We start from the raw sequence: 19,572 nt of genomic DNA, 5'->3' as shown, positions 1-19,572 counted from the left end.
CGTAACAGAGAGCTGTATACATGGCATACAGTGGTAAATGGCTGAGAACCACTGATCTACAGTAATTCCACTGAAGTTACTGGAGTTTAAACCAGAATAAGAGAGAAGTGAATCAGGCCCAATATACTGTTCTCAGGGGAGAAAAAGGGAGTTCACTGAAAATGCTCATTTCACAGAAAATACAGAATTTCTTGACAGTCATGACTTCATGTAATGATTGTACCAAATCTGACCATGCATCTGGCCTGCATATTCCTATGGGACACTTAGTATGGAAAGCCCTTTTTTCTTTCATAGGAACTAAAAACAATTTCCAGGTGTGGTTCAATTATTTCCAGATGAAAAAAGAAACTGACCATTATGTGCACTGTAAACCTGTGAATGACAGCTAATGACAAAGTGAATAAAGTATCACATAAATACTTTGAAAGAGATATTTATTAGGGCTGGTCAAAATTTTTCTTTTTAACAAAAAAAATGTTTTTCGTCACAATTTTTAGGGTCTACCTTCTGTGGAAAAAAATTTTCAATGATTTTCTGCAAACAAACAACCCTCACCCCCAAAATGAAATGTTTTCATTTTCACTGAAATTTTCAACTGGGGTGGGAGAGTCAGGAAGGGAGGCCTGTAATTTCCAATCAGCTATTGCATTTATTTCTCTTGTTTTTTGGGGTTTTTTTCTTTCAAACTCAGCACCAGAGTAAAAGAAATGGGGAATAGACTTGAATGTGATAAATGAAAAACATTGTTAATGCAACTTTAATTAGGAGAATTTAAAAATATACAGTAGTATTTTTGATTAGCTATGTATTTAAATGTTCATCTGCCTGACCTCAGTGAGTCATTATATTCACTGGACCAGTTTCTGTGACACCCACTCCACTTCCTCTGCACCACTCAGCCAGCCATGTTTCCCTGGATGAGGATTCACCCAGTGTGGGGGAGTTCGCAGTGAGCACAGGGTTTGTATAGCCAATTCCTATGCCTCCTCCTTGTGGTTTTCAGTGTAGGGACAGGAAGAAGCCTGGCTGAAGTACAGTATACCCTGGCAATCCCCAGGTGAATTATTGCCAAAGGGCAATTACAGTAGTCCCAAGGCTGATCTAAATTCCACTGTGACTGGGATCTCAAAACTGGCCTCAGAATCAGGGAACTGCAGTCAGCTTCCTGATGCCATCCTGCTCCTTCATGGTGGGCACAGTGGAGAATCTGGTCCAATACATGCAGTGTGACTGAATTCATGTTACATGTCAAACCATGACTTTCAAATTTCATGATTTGTTTGTATCCTACTATAGCCTCTAGTAGCTAGGCAAAACCTTCATTTATTCCAAAGTCCAATTTGCCTTCCCATGATTACATTAGAGACCATTTGGACACAACAGAAAATATCTGCTGTAGAATTTCTCTGTTTTTATTTTATTCTTTAAAAAATAGGGGAGAGAGGTTGTTTGTTTTTTACCCGAAGCTCTCAGCTATGGCCCAGGTTCTGCAAAGAGATCTGAGCAAACAGACTCATATCATTCAAAACTCATTCGCATGTAGGAAGTTCCATTCTCTACCAGGCTGTGCTAATGGGTTCCACAGACTAACTGTGGTGTGTGAAAGCCTTTTCTTTCATAAAGTTTTGAATCTGCCACTTTTCAGCTGAAGTGTCCTCCTTAATTTGTACTGAGGTTGCACCTAAAGGCCCAAATAAAATTTGAGCTCATCATGTTATGTGCAATACAGATAGGAAGAGACAATCCCTGCCCCAGAAAGCTTACGAGAGAGAGAGAGAGAGAGAGAAAGTATCATCATCCCTATTTTACAGACAGGGAATTGACACATACAGACTAAATGACTTGCCCAAGGTCACACAGGATATCTGTGGCATAGCCAGGACCTGAACCGACGTCTCCTTGGTCCCAGCCAAGTGTCTTACCAAGGCACACCTCTTTCTAGTTACACTTTTAAACAAACTGCCCCTTAACCATTCCCTCCCATTGTCTCTTTCACCATAGCTGACTGATCATTCCATCCTACTCATCGCAAAGAGAAAAAAGTGAATAATAAAAGATCCTTGAGATGGTGCACATGTAACTGAAATTCTGGAGAGGAAATGGCCTCTCCTGTTCCAAGTGTCCTGTGTCACTCTAGCCACTACCTCTCACCCTCCTGGAAGAGAGGGGCTATTAAGAGGCTCTGTGTATGGGGGACAGACTTTACCTTTTACTATAATGTAGTAGTCACATTGTACATTAATGGCAGGAGGTAAGTTGTACTGACAATGTCCAGTGTGGAAAGTAGAACTCCTAGCAAGGAGGGACTTATGTCATTACTGGGAATGGCAATTTGATGCTTTGCAAACTTCAGACTATCCCCTACAACTTTGATTCACGTCCCTCATTGCTGGTTTAAAGTCAAGATTTTCTAGGGAACCAAGTGAGTTGAATGTCCCTTTGTTCTTTTATTCCAATCCCTTGTAGTTAAGGGAGTTACACAGGATTTACATTGGAATAAATGAGTTTAGAATCTGGACAAAACAAATTTTCTTCCATTTTAAAATAAATATTATGTTAGGGGCCAAATCCTCAGAGCTGCTGAGCATCTGCAACTCCCACGTACCTTTGTGTTAGTAGCTAATATATGAACTAGCACAACCCTTTATTCGTACGTCTGGGCAGTACGTGGTGACAAAGTACATCGGCGCACTTGTTCTTAGGGTGGTACAAACTGAAGTTTTGGGGGTGATACGCAGAGCATGAGCATCCTACATGACTCATGGTAAAACCCAAAAGAAAATGTGCTCAGCTTTGATTCGGCAGTAGGCAACATGAAATGTGATTTAGGTCAGCAATGAACTGACAAAGTGTCAGGCACGACTACAGCATAAAAAGACACTTAACTTGATCTGTAATTAGCCTATTGTTTAAGCTGCTTTGAGATGCTATTTTTATGCTGATACAAGAATCTGATCAGACTCAGTTGATCAAGGGCCCTTGCACGGCTACTTGGAGTACTGTATTATTCACTCATTACAGTTTAACTCTGTAATATGTACAACTGCCATAGGAGACTTATGCTTGGGGATGATTTGCTATTATCTCTTGGTCTTGCCTATATTATACAGCTCCCTTAAGTTCCCTGTGCGGCAGCCATCCAGCAGGCTATCAATTGCCGGGCAGTTCAGCAGTCCCTCCTCCCCCTGCCGAGTGCTACTCCTGCCCTCTGCCTTGGAGCTACTCTCAGGAGCCTCCTGCTTGCTGGGCAGGGGGTGCAGTAGAGGAGTGCTACTGTCAGAGTGACCCTCTCCCCGGCACTCCTGCCCCCCACCTCCACAGAGCGTTGAGTGGTGGGGGGGAGAAGAGGAGACACAACAGGGCTCAGGATGGAGGGAGCCCAGCTGCTGTCTCAATTCACCGATTGCCTTTTTAAGTCTATGTACTTAGAGTAGGGTCAGCGTACTTAAAGGGGCAATGCGCATCTCTTTCTCTCTCACACACAGAGTGTGTCTCCCCACCCTCCATTCGTGCTGCCTTGTAGAGCGTGTGGCTACATTAACAACAATGTGTTGACCCTTGAGGGCTCAGCCGAGTGCTAGTTCATCATTTAGCTGTAAGACATTCCCTGGAAAATATCCCACCCTGACTCTACCACCTCAACTAAGCTTCACAATCATTACTGCTGTGTACAGTATTGTTTGTTTAAAACTTATGTGTGTGCACATATATAAATAAAAATATATACTCTTGTCTGAAGAAAAAAATTTCCCTGGAACCTACCCCCATTTACATTAATTCTTATGGGGAAATTAGATTCACTTAACATTGTTTCGCTTAAAGTAGTATTTTTCCAGAACATAGCTACTTTAAGCGATGAGTTACTGTATATAGATATTACACACAAGAACTACTTTAACAGAACATTATTAAAATAACAGAGTCAAGCACTCAAAAATTTTGGAAATGCCAGAATTAAGGTTCCCTCTGTAAGCTTAATTCAGCCCCCTTATGTGTATGTATTATGATACAGTCTTTAATTGCAAGATTACACATTATTTTTCCACAGGACCATTCCTCATTCAATAGCCTGGAAATGAATCAGGATTATGCAATGAAGGAGATGTGTGAGGTACCCCAGCTTCCTCCTAACTAGCCCTCTATTTTCATCCTTCATCCAATCTCAGTCTCCCCCATATACTGGCTTCCAGTCATCATCCCCATTTCCTTCCCTGGCTCCCAGTTCCAGTCTCCTTGCCCAGTCCGTCCTACTCTTCCGCCTGGATCCCAGTTCCATGCCCAGGCTCCTTGCCCAGACAGCCCCATCTCTCCCTTGCTTCTAGTTCCCAGTTCTAATATTCTTGACCAGCAAGTCAGTCTTCCACAACCCCAACTCCAATGTAAATTTCCTTCTCCTTCCCTCCCTCCACACCCCACCAGTCTCCCCACACCCCTGGCAGCCCCTCCCAATCTATTTTGCCACCTCTGCAAATCTACCTGTTGTCCTCTCCACATTCAAACCAGGCAGCTTCCTCTTCTATGTTTCCTGAACCCAGTAGTGGGGACCTGGGTATGACAGACGTGTTCTCTACTCTAAGTTCGGGTGCCTGGACCCCACCCAGCTCACAGCATCCCAGAGCTGCAATTGCAAAGTCCTGTTTAGTCCTGAGCTTCAGCATGTCTAATGTGGAAGGAAACATTTGGAAACTGCAGGTGGGCTTCTCTGGAGCTGCAGACCCTGGAATTGCCAGGGAGCTGGGCAGGCAATCTGGCACAAAACTAGGCAGATTTCCAGAGGAACTTAATCATCTCTGCCAAACATTTCAATTAATTGGCAAATTCTGACCAAAGAAGTTTCATTTGAATTATTCCAACCAGCTCAAGCTTCCATTGACTTAAAGGGAGTTTTGTCTGAGCAAAGAATGGAGTTAAAACTGAAGTCTAGTTCATGCCCCTGCAGCCTACAAGTGGAAGTATTTCCTTTCCCTACATAGTAAAGGGGTTCAACAACCTCTACCACATTGTACTGCCACCTCCACTGGACTCTGCAGAGAGCTCTGCATGAGTCTGGGGATCCACTGATAGGGAAGAGGCAAGAAGTGAGAAAGGGATGCAGGAATCTAAGGCCCTGACTGGGCTCTGTAGCAATGCAATGACTCACTGGTGTGGCATCTCCTGCTGGTCATCCTGGGAATTCACTCTCCAGCCTAAGGAGTGCCCTCTGCAGGCCAGTGTCTCACCTGCCGCTGGCCCCCATGTCCCTCCTGGACCCCAGTGCCCCTCTCCCTCAGGGTTCTGCCCCCAGCAGTAACCCACAATCTTGGAACCCCCAACCCTCTATCCCCACCTTGCCTCAGTGGCTACTGCCAGTCACTATCTAGCCCCTGCTCACTGGGGCAGACTGCAATCTGTAAACCACTCATCATCAGCAAGGGGGTTGGACCCACTGCCTCTGCCTATTCCCAGGCTACCCCTTTGTAGCCCCAGTACCTTTCCTGGCCTTTAGCAAGGCCTGCAGCCTGGGGGGTTTTCCAGGCTGGAGCTCCCCAGAACCTCTGGCCTTCCCCCAGTCCTGCTCCACTCTAGGTACCCTTTTCTCCCAGGCAACCAGTCCTTCTCTCTCAAAAGCTAGAGAGAGTCTCTACCTGAGCCCCTGCCTCACAGCCCTTTTATAGGGCCAGCTGTGGCCTGATTGGGGCGTGGCCCCAGCTCTGGCTGCTTCCCCAATCAGCCTAGCCTTTTCTCTCAGCCCCTTTCAGGGTTGGAGTGGGGTGACTGCTTTGTTACAGGCTCCCGTTGAAACTGATGGCAAAACTTCCATTGTCTACAGTGGCGTAGAATCAGGCCCTAAACACCTCCTAGAAGGCACTCTGCACCTTTCACGACTGGGCCACAGTGAATAGCAGTCAGCAGTCTGCCATTCATTACCAGGTATCTTTCTTTTTTCTCTTAGATTGTCGGTAATGATAAATTACTCCATACTCCCACAAGTAATAGTGTAACTGTGTTTAGTGGGCATTTTTTTACTGTGCATGTGTAAAATCAATATTTCACTTCTTTATACATCCATTATTTTTTTTTACATTTATTCTCTGAATAATTTGTTAAAAACCTGAAGATAAAACAGTTTTCAAACCTTTTTGTGAAAAAAGACAAATAATTTTTAATTGTTCTCTAACTGTAGAAAATGGCTTAATTGCAGTTGTCTGAGAACTGAATTGCTTAAACATTCTGAGTCTGCTGGGTGTGTAGGGTGAAAGATAACAAATATTTTAACAGGCATCCTGGTCAGCTTCCCTTTTCACTTTGTGTACGTTCTGAGCTGAGCACATAAGGAGTTCCATGCTTACCTCCCATTTGCTTCATGGGAGTTTTGTGGCTACAGTAGTTAAAAAAATATTCTCTAAAGATCCATCTGAGATTCAGCCTGTTACACCCGCAAACGCTGAAGAGCTTTGCAATTTTGTTCTATTCATTTGTCACTGAATATCTGATTTTAAAGTAACCACAATTACTGACCATACTCAAAAGCAACTGAATCTGTACTGTACCATGAAGTGACACTGACCTCCAGGAACACTGTACCAAGCACCACCGTTGGTTGTTCCATCTACAAAACTACTGTCGTCATCATTCTTACGACATGGTGGCCTGTTTGGATCAGACATGGCTGGGTTAAAAGATGAATAGCCCCGAGCTAAGCTTTGAAAAATTGCATCATCAGGGCAGGAGCTGTATTCATGAGTGCTACCTGGAATAGAAAGTCAGAGACACTGATCAGCAGGTTAGTCATACAGATTAGGACTACTGGATTATGAACTCATTGAGACATGGACTGTGTCTTCTACTTTTCTGTAAAGTACCGAGTGCACATATAGCAGAATAAAATTAATATTTAATAATAATTCCATTACTTTAATATGTTAATATGATCTGTATTTCTATTATTCAAAATATTAATATCAATAATAATATTCATTATTGATTACCAGTATTAATATTATTGTTATTGTTGTTATTAATTTTACAGTACCAAGGTGTGCTAGGCATTTTCCAGACCAAAGAAACAAAAAAAAGTCTCTCCCTCAAGAGTGTACAATCTAATGTTAAATGATATGATGAGTGAGAGTAACGAACAGTAGGGAGAAAATGGGTTGAAGAAGGACAAGGGTTACAAACAAGATCAGGTGGTTATTCGTTTTAAACCTGTGTGCATGTTAGTGGCTGAAGTAATAAAACAATAATAATACTATTTGCAAACTGACAAAATGATTCTGCTGCAGGGTGAACCATTTTACAACAGACTACACCTTGCCGAGCCGTGCTCGTGAAGGAGAAACTGCAATACAGTTATTTTCACTAACATACACGTCACTTCCATGACTCTATTTATTAAAGTACCAAGAGTTAAATCCTGACATCATAAAGAACTCTTTCAACAAGTATGTCACTAATGTCTTAGTTTGCAAGCCACAAATAAACAGCCTCTGCTTACATGTCAGCTATTGTACATATAACTACTGGTTCATTGTCATGTGGTAATTACCAGATATGAGGAATATACTTCAGAGAGATGATGAGGATGATATGGAGAGTTAAACATCGTGGACAGAAAGGGTGAAATCCTGGCTCCACAATAGCTAATGGTAAAAGTCCCATTGACTTCAGTAGAGGCAGGATATCACCCAAGCTCTTTTGCTATTATACCAGCTATACCACTTTGCTTGGGAAGTTCCTAGACTCACGACTCAATATTTAATTACCATTTCTTCGCTGACAGGTGTGCAAAGCCTCAAAACCCATTCCCCTCTCCCTGATTAGGAAAATCTGGTGTATGACTAAAAAGGATATAATGTAGGGCATTGGTCCCCAAACTGTGGGGCGTGTCTCCTAGGAACATTTGGGGAGGCACACTGTGTGGCAGGGGGTGGGGAGGGAGTGCCATGTTTCCAGCCCTGCTCCGCTCCCAGACCAGCTTCGCCCCCACCCTTTCTCCTTCCCTAATCCCGTTCATGCCCTAGTCCTGCTCTACCTCCAGACCCATCTCTGCCTTCATTCCCTCTCCGCCCCCAGCCCAGCTCCAACTGACCCCCAGCCCTCATTCGCTCTCCCCAAACCACTTCTGTCCCCAGTCCCAGCTCCACTCCACCCCGCTGCTCAGCTCCCAGCCCGGCTCTGCCCTCATTCCCTCTCTGTCCCCAGACCAGCTCCCCCTCTAAATCCAGCTGCTCCCCCATCACCATTTCTGCCCCCAGCTCCATTTTCAGCCTACGCAAATGGATAAAATTTTCTGAACCTGATTCTCCCCTGTGTTACACCAATTATATGCCAAGTAACCCACTGAAATCAGGCCCTTCTAACTGTAGAAAATGTATCTTCAAAAACCAGAGTGAAAGATTACATATTAACTATCTTTAAACCAATACATGTAACTAATTAATGAATAATATATTTAAATAGCTCATTACTATACAGTTGCATGGTATTTCCACTCCACTCCTAGCTGATTAGGCCTCAGCTGAAATATTGTACCTCTTTCTGGGCACCACATTTTAGGAAAGATGTGGACAAATTGGGGAAAGGCCAGAGAAGAGCAACAAAAATGATTAAAGATCTAGAAAACATGACCTATGAGGAAATATTGAAAAAACTGTTTTTGTTTAGTTTAGAGAAGAGAAGACTGAGGGGGCTCAGAATAGTTTAAGTACATAAAAGGTTGTTATAAGGAGGAAGGTGAAAAAAATGTTCTTGTTAACCTCTGATGATAGGACAAGAGTCAATGGGCTTAAATTGCAGCAAGGGAGGTTTAGGTTGGACATCAGGAAAAACTTCCAGTTAAGCACTGGAACAAATTGCCTACGGAGGCTGTGGAATCTCTGTCACTGGGGGGTTTAAGAGCAGGTTAGACAAACACCTGTCAGGAATGTTCTAGATAATACTTAGTCCTGCCATGAGTGCAGATGACCTATTGAGGTCCCTTCCAGTCCTATACTTCTATGATTTAGAAAGTGAATCTTAGTTAGCAGCCGTGGAAGGATAGCATGTCTACATCCTAGTTGCATCTTTGGATGTATGAGGCTAATGTATAATACACACCACTGCGAGTTTCATCATATGGATAGTTTGCAACAAGGTCTCCTCCATGAAGGTTGGCTGAGAGGACAAAGGGAATATCCATAATCCAGTGGATGATACTTTTAGTTTCAGGAGCAAGCTATAAGAAAACAGATATTTTCAGCAATTAACTTTGATAGTCCATGTAGTAACATATCCAGCAGTCTAATGCCTTTTAAATACAGATTACAGGCTTGCTTCTGATCACACTGATGGCCCAATCCATCTAAGTCAATGGGAATCTTTCCATTGGCGTCAAGGCAGCTGATTGACATTAGGCCCTTGCACAGATGTCAATCTGGAGTAGCTCCATTGACTTTGGTGGATTCACATCAAAGGAAAAGGTGTAAATTAGATCAGAATCAGACCCTATATTTATTGCATCTCAGTCTTTGATTTTACCCTGCTACACATAGCACAGGAAATATTGCAAATATTGTGGTAATTTTGAAAACTATGAAAAAACAAATGTTGATTTCAAGGATGTCCACTGTACATTCTACACTGTATGTTAACTACAATGGATAGATAGTAAAATTAAACCTGTGCTGAGCTGGTAGTCACTTTTCATCAACAGGTTGTCAAAATCTGTAATCAAAAGCTGGCTTTTAGGGCCATAGCCCCTTAAAAGTGTATGCCAGTGCACCAGTAGGGGTTCCTGAAGCATTCTGCATGTGAAGATCAGAAGTAGGCAGAACCCCTCCAAACATGTTATTTAAGAATATGGGTACATAAACAAGAACTGAGTTTCCAGCAGGTAAGATCAATGTATAAGTGAATTCTGGCAGTGTTCCACAGATGGCAATACCAGGATGTCTTATCGACAAGGGAAATGTAGGAGACAAAGAAGTCAAGGATGACTCCATGATCTCTGGCCTTAAAAAATGAAGGTTGGAGTAAAGGAGAGTGAATGTGAACTAACAGAATGGACCAAAGAAGACTTGCTACACAAAAGGAGGAATCCAGTTTATGAAACATTCAATAGAAGGAAATTAATGGTGCACTAGGAGCTGACAGATTTAAGACCAGAAAATGGATTATTTTGTTACTTAAACTAATCTAAGTCCAGAACATTGTCTTATTTATTTAAAAACATAGGCTTCTTGATGTAAGAGCCAGCAAGAGAGCTCTCTTTGGAAAAGGATGAAACACACTCCAATGATTTGGTGAAAGTACAGGACATTATTTACCTTAGGATTCTGGTCCACAGCTTTCCTCATGTTTTTCAGTAGGTGATTGTTTGGGCCACCTTCTCTCTCATTAACGTAAACTATTCTATCCAGGTCAGGGAAATTACGGTTCAGGTCTATTCCTTGAGCATTACTTCGACCAACAAACCAGTCTTTGAGTTCACCAGGCTGAAAGGGAAGAGAGAGAAGACAGGGAAAACAAAAGTAATTCAGGCCATCTGTACAGACAAACACATATGTATTAATATTATTATTAATTATGTGTATTACTGTAGCACACAAGGGGCCCGTCCTAGAACAGGACCACAATGAACTAGGCACTGTACAAACACAGAACAAAAAGATCCTGCCCCAAAGGGATTACAATCTAATTATTAGAAAGAGACAATAGATGGATAAAGACAGGGGAGTACAAGTAAACAAGACAATATAGGTGACAGGCAGTGGTCTTTGCACAACAGCAGCCTAACCATTGTCATGGTTTTTGTAGACATCATAGCAAAGGAGAGTTTTGATGAAGGAGTTCAAGGCAGAGAATGAGGCAGTTTTGCAGATGTTTAAGGGGACCACCTTCCAGACATGAGGGGCAGCATGGAAGAAGGCATGAAGGTGCTTGTGATGGTGGAGGTCAGCATCATCGGCAAATCAGAAAGATGCAACAGGTCGATTGTGAAAGAGAGATGATAGATAGGGTGGGATTGACTATGAAGTGCTTGGAAAGTGAATACTAGCAACTTATATTTGATGTGACAGGGAAGGGAGAGGCCAGTGGAGAGATTCAAAAAGAGAGGTGACATGGGCTAGGAAAATGATCCCAAGGAGCAGCATTCTGAATGGATATGAGCACGGCAAGATTCCATTTACCAAGGTCAGGGAGCAGGATGTTGCAGTAACTGAGACACAAAATGATGACAGCTTGAATGAGAGTTTTATCTGTATGATGGACAGGGAAGGCTGTAATTTCGAGATGTTATGCAGAAAGAATCAGCACAAACCTAAAATAAATTTGCACCCTGGACCAAAGCCTTCAGTCATCACTTACTAAGGCAAAACTCCCACTGAAGTCAACAGTGTTTTATGTGAGTTTGCACTGTGTGAGGACTTCAGGATTTGGCCCTAGAGTTGGATTATTGCAGATCAGTGAGTGTTAGTAGCTTAATGCTGAGGTTAAAGGCAAATTCTCTTAGGAAGGGCAGCCTTACATGGCAAAAAGTTCAAATTTCTATTATCCTGCTTCAGGTCACATTATTTCTAAAAGATCAAATACTAAAGTTCTTATGCAGACAAACTCCTATGAAAGTCAATGTTCCTCATCCAGAGAAGAGTTGCGGCTGTTCAGAATTTCTCAGGAATCAGGAACAATGTGAGTTTTGCATTAGCAGGAACTTCCAGATTTGGCTATGATGCTTTCAATTTCCATTAAAAAAACATATCTGTTCCCTGAAGCTGACCAGTGACAGCATGTACATAACTACTTTCTGATGATTATTTGTATTCTCGCTCATTATGACTTTAGCTAATGGAAAATTCATGGCAAAGATATCATTTTGGTTTAATTTGTGGGGTGTATCAAACCTGCCATAAAGCTCTGTGTACAGTAGCACTATACAAATAAAATTCAAGTAACACTAAAACAATACATGTAAAGCATTTTTGGGAGTTTCTTCCTGAAGGCAGAAAAGGGGTTCTTTCCCATTTTAAACCAGAGTTTTACAAAATGTGATTTAACATGAGTAGGACATACTGACCAGCTGGTAATTTATGGGAAATATACCTTCCCCTTTACTGCCACTAGAGGGAGCACTAATACTGAACATTTTGGGGAAACAGTGATGGTAACCGATTCAAACACAAGTGTTTCATTTCCATGAGTTTAACAATATTTTTAAGAAACTGAATCTTGCTTATTTAATAATATATACAGCTTTCATGTGGGAAGTTTCAAAATTACTTTAGCAGTAATCTTTACAATTTAATGTACTCAAAGTCTAATGAAAATATATGGTGTTAGCGAACTAAACTATAGCTATTTGATATTATTTTATATTATAAATCATAAAAACGATCACATCTTTATTAAAGGTGCAATTATAGTTCTCAGTAGTGACCATACACTAAAACCCCAATCCTGCAAACACTTCTGCAGATATTTAACTTTAAGCATGTCAGTAGTCCCATTCATTTCAACGGGTATATTCATTGGAGTAAAATTACGAGTGTGCGTAAGTGTAGAACTGGTGATGAAACACCCATGAGTAATCCATTAATACAATTTTAGATCTGCATGAACAGATCACAATTTTCTTGACTGTATTCATTATCCTAAATTATCCTAAATTTGCTGAATACGTCTTGGTCAGTAGTTGGTTTTTAGAAGAAGCTTGTTCAGAGTCTCTGATATTTGAAATTAAAGCAGTTTTATGAGACATATAGGTCACATGGTATGTTTCTGTTCCCTGACTGGATGGATGTAATTCTTAGAATCAGGTTTCCAGTGAGAATACTCTTAATTATTACTTAAACTTATCCTTCCACCAATATTTTGCAATATTCCATTAAAATTTGCTGTTTGGGGGGAAAACATTCTGGTCAGTAAACTTATATGTAGAATATTTATGAAATGTGACAACAGAAAGATCATGAATACAGTGAATTAGTTTAACTAAAATGAATATTTGGAGACAATTTTTTGCAGTATTTGCCTAGCTCTATCATATAGCTTATTAAAGAGGACAATTACAATATATTGTACTATTAAAAATAGTGTGTAAGGTGGACTCGTCAAGAGTCATTGCAGTGAAAATTCATATATTTCTGAGCTTGTTCTATTAGTGGTGTTTTTCACTGAGTCTAAGGTAGATACAGATCGTGATTACAATCCTTGTATACCTTGGCTTACAAACCTGGGATGCTGCCTTCTCAAACCCATCTGGATTAAAGGATGGCATGATGTGGATGCGTGTGCTGTGGATCAAGTTGATAATTGTCTCATTTCCCTTCTGGTATTCATTACATAGGTACTGAGCTAAGAAAATGAGCAGCTCCCTTCCAACGGCTTCATTCCCGTGCATATTCCCAATATATTTAAATTCAGGCTCCCCTGCAACACAAAGAAGAAACATCCCTTAGACAGATGCAAAGAATATTCACCAAAGCCCATGCCTCATGGACAAAGTGTGGATCAGGTCACATAGCATATTACACCTGTTTCTAACACTATTATTATAAAGAAAAGGAGGACTTGTGGCAACTTAGAGACTAACAAATTTATTTGAGCATAAGCTTTCATGAGCTACAGCTTACTTCATTGGATGCATCCGATGTAGCCAAGCTGTAGCTCACGAAAGCTTATGATCAAATAAATTGATTAGTCTCTAAGGTGCCACAAGTCCTCCTTTTCTTTTTGCGAATACAGACTAACACGGCTGCTACTCTGAAAACTATTATTGTAGCTCTGTGTCCCCACCCTTAGTCCCTGAAGATTTAAGGGAGAGAGATTGAAAATGTCCTTCAGGGTAGTGAATTTAGATTTTTAAAACAATCCAGCTAATTAAATAAATAGTAATCTTTATTCAGGAGTTTGTCTAAGAGTCGAGAAAAGACACCAAATTCTGACCCAGTATATTGGTGTAAATGCACCATTAATATTAATGGTATGACGCTGCATTTACATTGTGTACTGGTATAATCCAAATGTAGCCCATACATTTACGGTTTATAAAGAATAAATTCACTTTTCAAGAAAGGAAAAGTGTTGCTAAATTAATCTTTTAATTGTTAATGTCATTTCAGGGCTAGGTTAAAACACCCCCTACTTGCAAATATTTAAACTGGAATGATATTTTTTATAACGCTCCCAATGAATAGCAACTGCTCCTGGAGGTCTGAAAGTCCTGTTTAACAACTGTCTGAGACATTCACTTAGTGCAGTATCTTGACGGGTAAAATGTGTGGTTTTTCCTTAATTAAATAAAAACTCCAATCTTCCCAAATTATGTTGATTGGTCAATATCATTGCAGCTCTAGATACAAGAGGAATGTGCAGGAGAGAGTCTATGGTCCCTAGAGGCATGAAGAATTTATATGCATTTATTATTTTAAGGTAATATCTTGGGCCCTGATCCTGCAAACATTCAGGCATGTGTTTAACTTTAAGCACGTGAGTATTCTAACTGAAATCAAGGGGACTCTCATGCTAACGGTATGCATATTCCTAAGTGTTTGTAGGATTGGAGGCTTAATTTTCTTTTTTTATCTGTGTTCATCTCTAGATATGATGATTTAATTTTTCATTCCATTATAACTGCTCTCATCTGATCAAGGAGTCTTTCAATGATATCATAGAATCATAGAATATCAGGGTTGGAAGGGACCTCAGGAGGTCATCTAGTCCAACCCCATGCTCAAAGTAGGACCAATCCCCAACTAAATCATCCCAGCCAGGCCTTTGTCAAGCCTGACCTTAAAAACTTCTAAGGAAGGAGATTCCACCACTTCCCTAGGTAACGCATTCCAGTGTTTCACCACCCTCCTAGTGAAATAGTTTTTCCTAATATCCTACCTAAACCTCCCCCCACTGCAACTTGAGACCATTACTCCTTGTTCTGTCATCTGCTACCACTGAGAACAGTCTAGATCCATCGTCTTTGGAACCCCCTTTTAGGTAGTTGAAAGCAGCTATCAAATCCCCCCTCACTCTTCTCTTCCGCAGACTAAACAATCCCAGTTCCCTCAGCCTCTCCTCATAACTCATGTGTTCCAGTCCCCTAATCATTTTTCTTGCCCTCCGCTGGACTCTTTCCAATTTATCCACATCCTTCTTGTAGTGTGGGGCCCAAAACTGGACACAGTACTCCAGATGAGGCCTCACCAATGTCGAATAGAGGGCAATGATCACGTCCCTCGATCTCCTGGCAATGCCCCTACTTATACATCCCAAAATGCCATTGGTCTTCTTGGCAACAAGGGCACACTGTTGACTCATATCCAGCTTCTCGTCCACTGTAACCCCTAGGTCCTTTTCTGCAGAACTGCTGTCGAGCCATTCGGTCGCTAGTCTGTAGCAGTGCATGGGATTCTTCCGTCCTAAGTGCAGGACTCTGCACTTGTCCTTGTTGAACCTCATCAGATTTCTTTTGGCCCAATCCTCTAATTTGTCTAGGGTCCTCTGTATCCTATCCCTACCCTCCAGCGTATCTACCACTCCTCCCAGTTTAGTGTCATCTGCAAACTTGCTGAGGATGCAATCCACACCATCCTCCAGATCATTTATGAAGATATTGAACAAAACCGGCCCCAGGACCGACCCTTGGGGCACTCTGCTTGATACCGGCTGCCAACAAGACATGGAGCAATTGATCACTAACCGTTGAGCCCGACAATCTAGCCAGCTTTCTATCCACCTTATAGTCCATTCATCCAGCCCATACTTCTTTAACTTGCTGGCAAGAATGCTGTGGGAGACCGTGTCAAAAGCTTTGCTAAAGTCAAGGAACAACACGTCCACTGCTTTCCCTTCATCCACAGAGCCAGTTATCTCGTCATAGAAGGCAGTTAGATTAGTCAGGCATGACTTGCCCTTGGTGAACCCATGCTGACTGTTCCTGATCACTTTCCTCTCCTCTAAGTGCTTCAGAATTGATTCCTTGAGGACCTGCTCCATGATTTTTCCAGGGACTGAAGTGAGGCTGACTGGCCTGTAGATCCCCAGATCCTCCTCCTTCCCATTTTTAAAGATGGGCACTACATTAGCCTTTTTCCAGTCGTCCGGGACTTCCCCCGATCGCCATGAGTTTTCAAAGATAATGGCCAATGGCTCTGCAATCACATCGGCCAACTCCTTTAGCATTCTCGGATGCAGCGCATCCGGCCCCATGGACTTGTGCTCGTCCAGCTTTTCTAAATAGTCCCAAACCACTTCTTTCTCCACAGAGGGCTGGTCACCTCCTCCCCATGCTGTGTTGCCCAGTGCAGTAGTCTGGGAGCTGACCTTGTTCGTGAAGACAGAGGCAAAAAAAGCAGTGCAGTATCTTGATGAGTAGAATGTGTGGTTTTTCCTTAATTAAATAAAAACTCCAATTCCAATCCAATTTCCTACTCCACCTATATAGCAACGGATCTGAAGCAGCCCATTATTCCTGTCTTGAACTCTTTCAAAGCACCTCAGTCCTGATCTGCAGTTTCACTTGCTGAATCATTTCAAGCAATGGGATATGCTTTGAATATCTAATATTGAATACCTGATCTGATCTATATTAACCGGTATGTCATATGTAAGACACGGGAGGTAACTGTTCCGCTCTGTTCGGTCCTGGTGAGGCTCCAGCTGGAGTATTGTGTCCCGAGTTGAGCATCACACTTTAGGAAAGATGTGGACAAACTGGAGAGAATCCAGAGGACAGCAACAAAAATAATCAAAGGTTTAGAAAAACTTTATCCCTGAACCTGTAGAATTTTACAGGTTACTACCACTAAATCCAAACATGCTTAAGCCCTCTAAAGCCAATTCCTCTTCTTCTCTTCATTGTTTTATCAGTTTTCTATCAATAACAAATTCCTTTTGACAGTACCCATTTGGTGCTTCAAGCAGAGGAGCATGAGCAGTAGCACAGTGATATCCGAGGTAATGCAGCCAATCATCACTCACTCCCTCCCTCCAACAACCCTAACCTTTAACCCTAAACCTGCTGCCTGCCTCGAGGAATCTCTGCCTGTCGCACTAAGTGGGCATGGTTTAAATGAACTAAAATAGTTTTGACTAGGCAAAGGTAAATGATTTTGCCTGAACCAGGCATATTGTGGAGGGGGCCACAGTGCAAATCTCTATTCTCTTTCCTACTCCACCTATATAGCAACTGATCTGAAGCAGCCCGTTATTCCTGTCCTGAACTCCTTCAAAGCACCTGCAGTTTCACTTACTGAATCATTTCAAGCAATGGGATTGAAGTATGCTAATGAACTGGAGGGAGGGAGTGATGACTGGCTGAGTTATCTCCGCTGTCACAAGGATCCAACCAGCGGACCACATTCACTGATGCATCCTGATCACATGCCACCTGAGCACATTGTGCACACACTAAGACTTCATTTCCCAATGTGTTTTTCTATGTGACATGATAATAAACAAACGTTCGTACCCTTGCTGTTTACTCAGTATTACACTTTTGGCATTTCAACTGCAGAGCTCATTCACATTAAGCACGCACATGCAATTTACCTGCTGGAAACAGAATTATTTTCCCTATAATTTCAGGCAGGAAAAGGTAGTGACTTGTCAGTTTTTAAGGCACCACATGTCTGTACAGAAATTCTTTAAGAGCCAGTAGAGGTATCTGCTACTTCCTTTCTGAATACGGCTACTACAGTTATAATCCTTCATAGAACATCACCTTCTTGTGAAAAGACACAATCAATTCAAATTTGATGTAAAAATGTTGATTTCTGTAAAAATTAACTTCCCCAAAACCTAAGACTAGTAAAAGTATTTCCATGTTGTTGATTTTTTAAAAACGCGTAGACAAGTTTTCAAAGAAGAATTCCAGTGTTTGCAATCCAAAAACCTAAAAGTGAAACAGACTAAAAACAAACATGAAATTGACTCCATTGATTCCCATGGCTCAGGATCAGAGAAATGCAAGTGAGTCATTTCAATCAATTTTCAAAAACAGCATCTAAATTTGAGCGCTCAGTAATTGGATGTCTAACATTAGACCCCCTAGATATCTGAAGTTGGGCACTTAAAATTAGAAGCACTCAAAATTAGAGTCAATTTCTGAAAATGTGCCCTTACCTTTCTGTATCTTAGTTTTACCTACAAATGAAAAGTCCTATATAAATGCTATTATTATTATTATTATTTTATTATTATTATTTATTAAAAGATCTTCTTATTAACATCATAATAATCTAGTAAGGTCATCACAAAACAGAAGCAGCTTGTCTCAATTTCTGCTTCCAACGAAGCCCTTTTTTTTTTTTTATAGTAAAAACGAAATGAAAAGGTAGCAATTTCTATTGGCAATCCAGTACTCAATTTTTCTAAAATAATTTAATATCTTTGGTAAAGCACAAACTCCGTCAGTTGCTCTGACTGTTAGAGGGCTTTTACATCAATCCTGAACTGACCTCAGAGTACATTAAAGCCTGATAACTGATTAAGGAAGAAGTGTTTTAAAATGTTAAGCTTTTCTGGTGACAAACTGACAAGCACTGCTACATGTCACTAGCCACTTCTAAAGGCACTGTCACCTAAGGTCTTGTTCAATTACTTTCTAGAAACACAACTCCAACTAAAGATAATTTATAGAATAACCACTTATATTTTCAAATAAGGCTATATCGCAGATGCAAGTTGTTGTTTTTTTTTTAAAAAAAACCCACAACCAGATAATTCTTTGAATGCCTGTTTAAAGGCAATAATGCTTTTAAAATATTGGTTTGGGAAGTTTCTGGAGCTTTAAAGTGTTTGAACTCATAGATGGACAGCTACATTTGGCATCTATTAATCAAATATATTATGAGTCCAGAGGATGCCATTCAGTTACATTTGTTGTAATGTTAAGAGCTAGCATGGAAGAAATGTATAATAACTCATGTCATGGAATGGGGGGAAAATCATATGAAGAAAGAGTAACTGCTGAAAGATTAAAGTGGTTTATAAACAGCTTTGCAAATGAGTTGGAAATAACCTTAGAAAGGACAGACTCCTTGTTCTTCTCTCTCATATTCCCCATTGAAAAGCTAGCAACATTTCTTAGGTAATAAGGTTAGTGTTTCTGATTACTTCCATTTGCCTGTCATTTTTAAATATCACAACCTGTAAACTATTCCTGCAGCTACACAATGCTGCAAATCTTGGAGCTCTTGCCAAAGGAAATTCATTAATCTAACTGAATTTGAGGACTTTCATGCTCTATGATTTTGTTTGTAGTTCAGAGAGACAGAAATTCTCTGGGGATCAAATAAATGAAAGCTCAAGGGGTTATGTAATGGATTTCTCTGGTCCATACGAAAAAAAAATGAGATTGAAAGAAAGATTTAGAGAAGGAGAAAAAGAGAGGAAATATAGCTTTCTGTTACCCTGTAAACTAAATGACTTGCAACCTGACTCATCTCTCTCTGTGAGTTGTGTGAAGTCAATGCTAGTATGTTTCACTTAAATTCTGCAATGCAATGTTATTTTCTAAATCATTATATATTAGCAGCCACGGATAATTTTAGGGTGGGATTTTCAAAAAAGCAATTCTAGCCTAACTCTGCTCCCACTGAAATTAACAGGAGTGTTACC

The 19,572-nt window shown here is 41.0% G+C and overlaps 1 protein-coding gene across 1 annotated transcript in view; it reads right to left on the bottom strand.

Annotated features, from left to right (window-relative positions):
• Positions 1-19,572, bottom strand: part of CPE (carboxypeptidase E) — an 87,783-nt gene that overhangs the window by 9,428 nt on the left and 58,783 nt on the right. The window contains exons 2-5 of the mRNA XM_077815435.1: positions 13,190-13,386; positions 10,287-10,454; positions 9,079-9,196; positions 6,551-6,733 (exon numbers count right to left, since the gene is read on the bottom strand). Of these exons, the coding sequence (XP_077671561.1) occupies positions 6,551-6,733; positions 9,079-9,196; positions 10,287-10,454; positions 13,190-13,386 (666 nt within the window). The remainder of the gene's footprint in view (positions 1-6,550; positions 6,734-9,078; positions 9,197-10,286; positions 10,455-13,189; positions 13,387-19,572) is intronic.

This window comes from Eretmochelys imbricata, chromosome 4 (assembly GCF_965152235.1).
Source record: "Eretmochelys imbricata isolate rEreImb1 chromosome 4, rEreImb1.hap1, whole genome shotgun sequence".
NCBI lineage: Eukaryota > Metazoa > Chordata > Testudines > Cheloniidae > Eretmochelys > Eretmochelys imbricata.
This window is presented reverse-complemented; position numbering and strand designations above follow the sequence as displayed.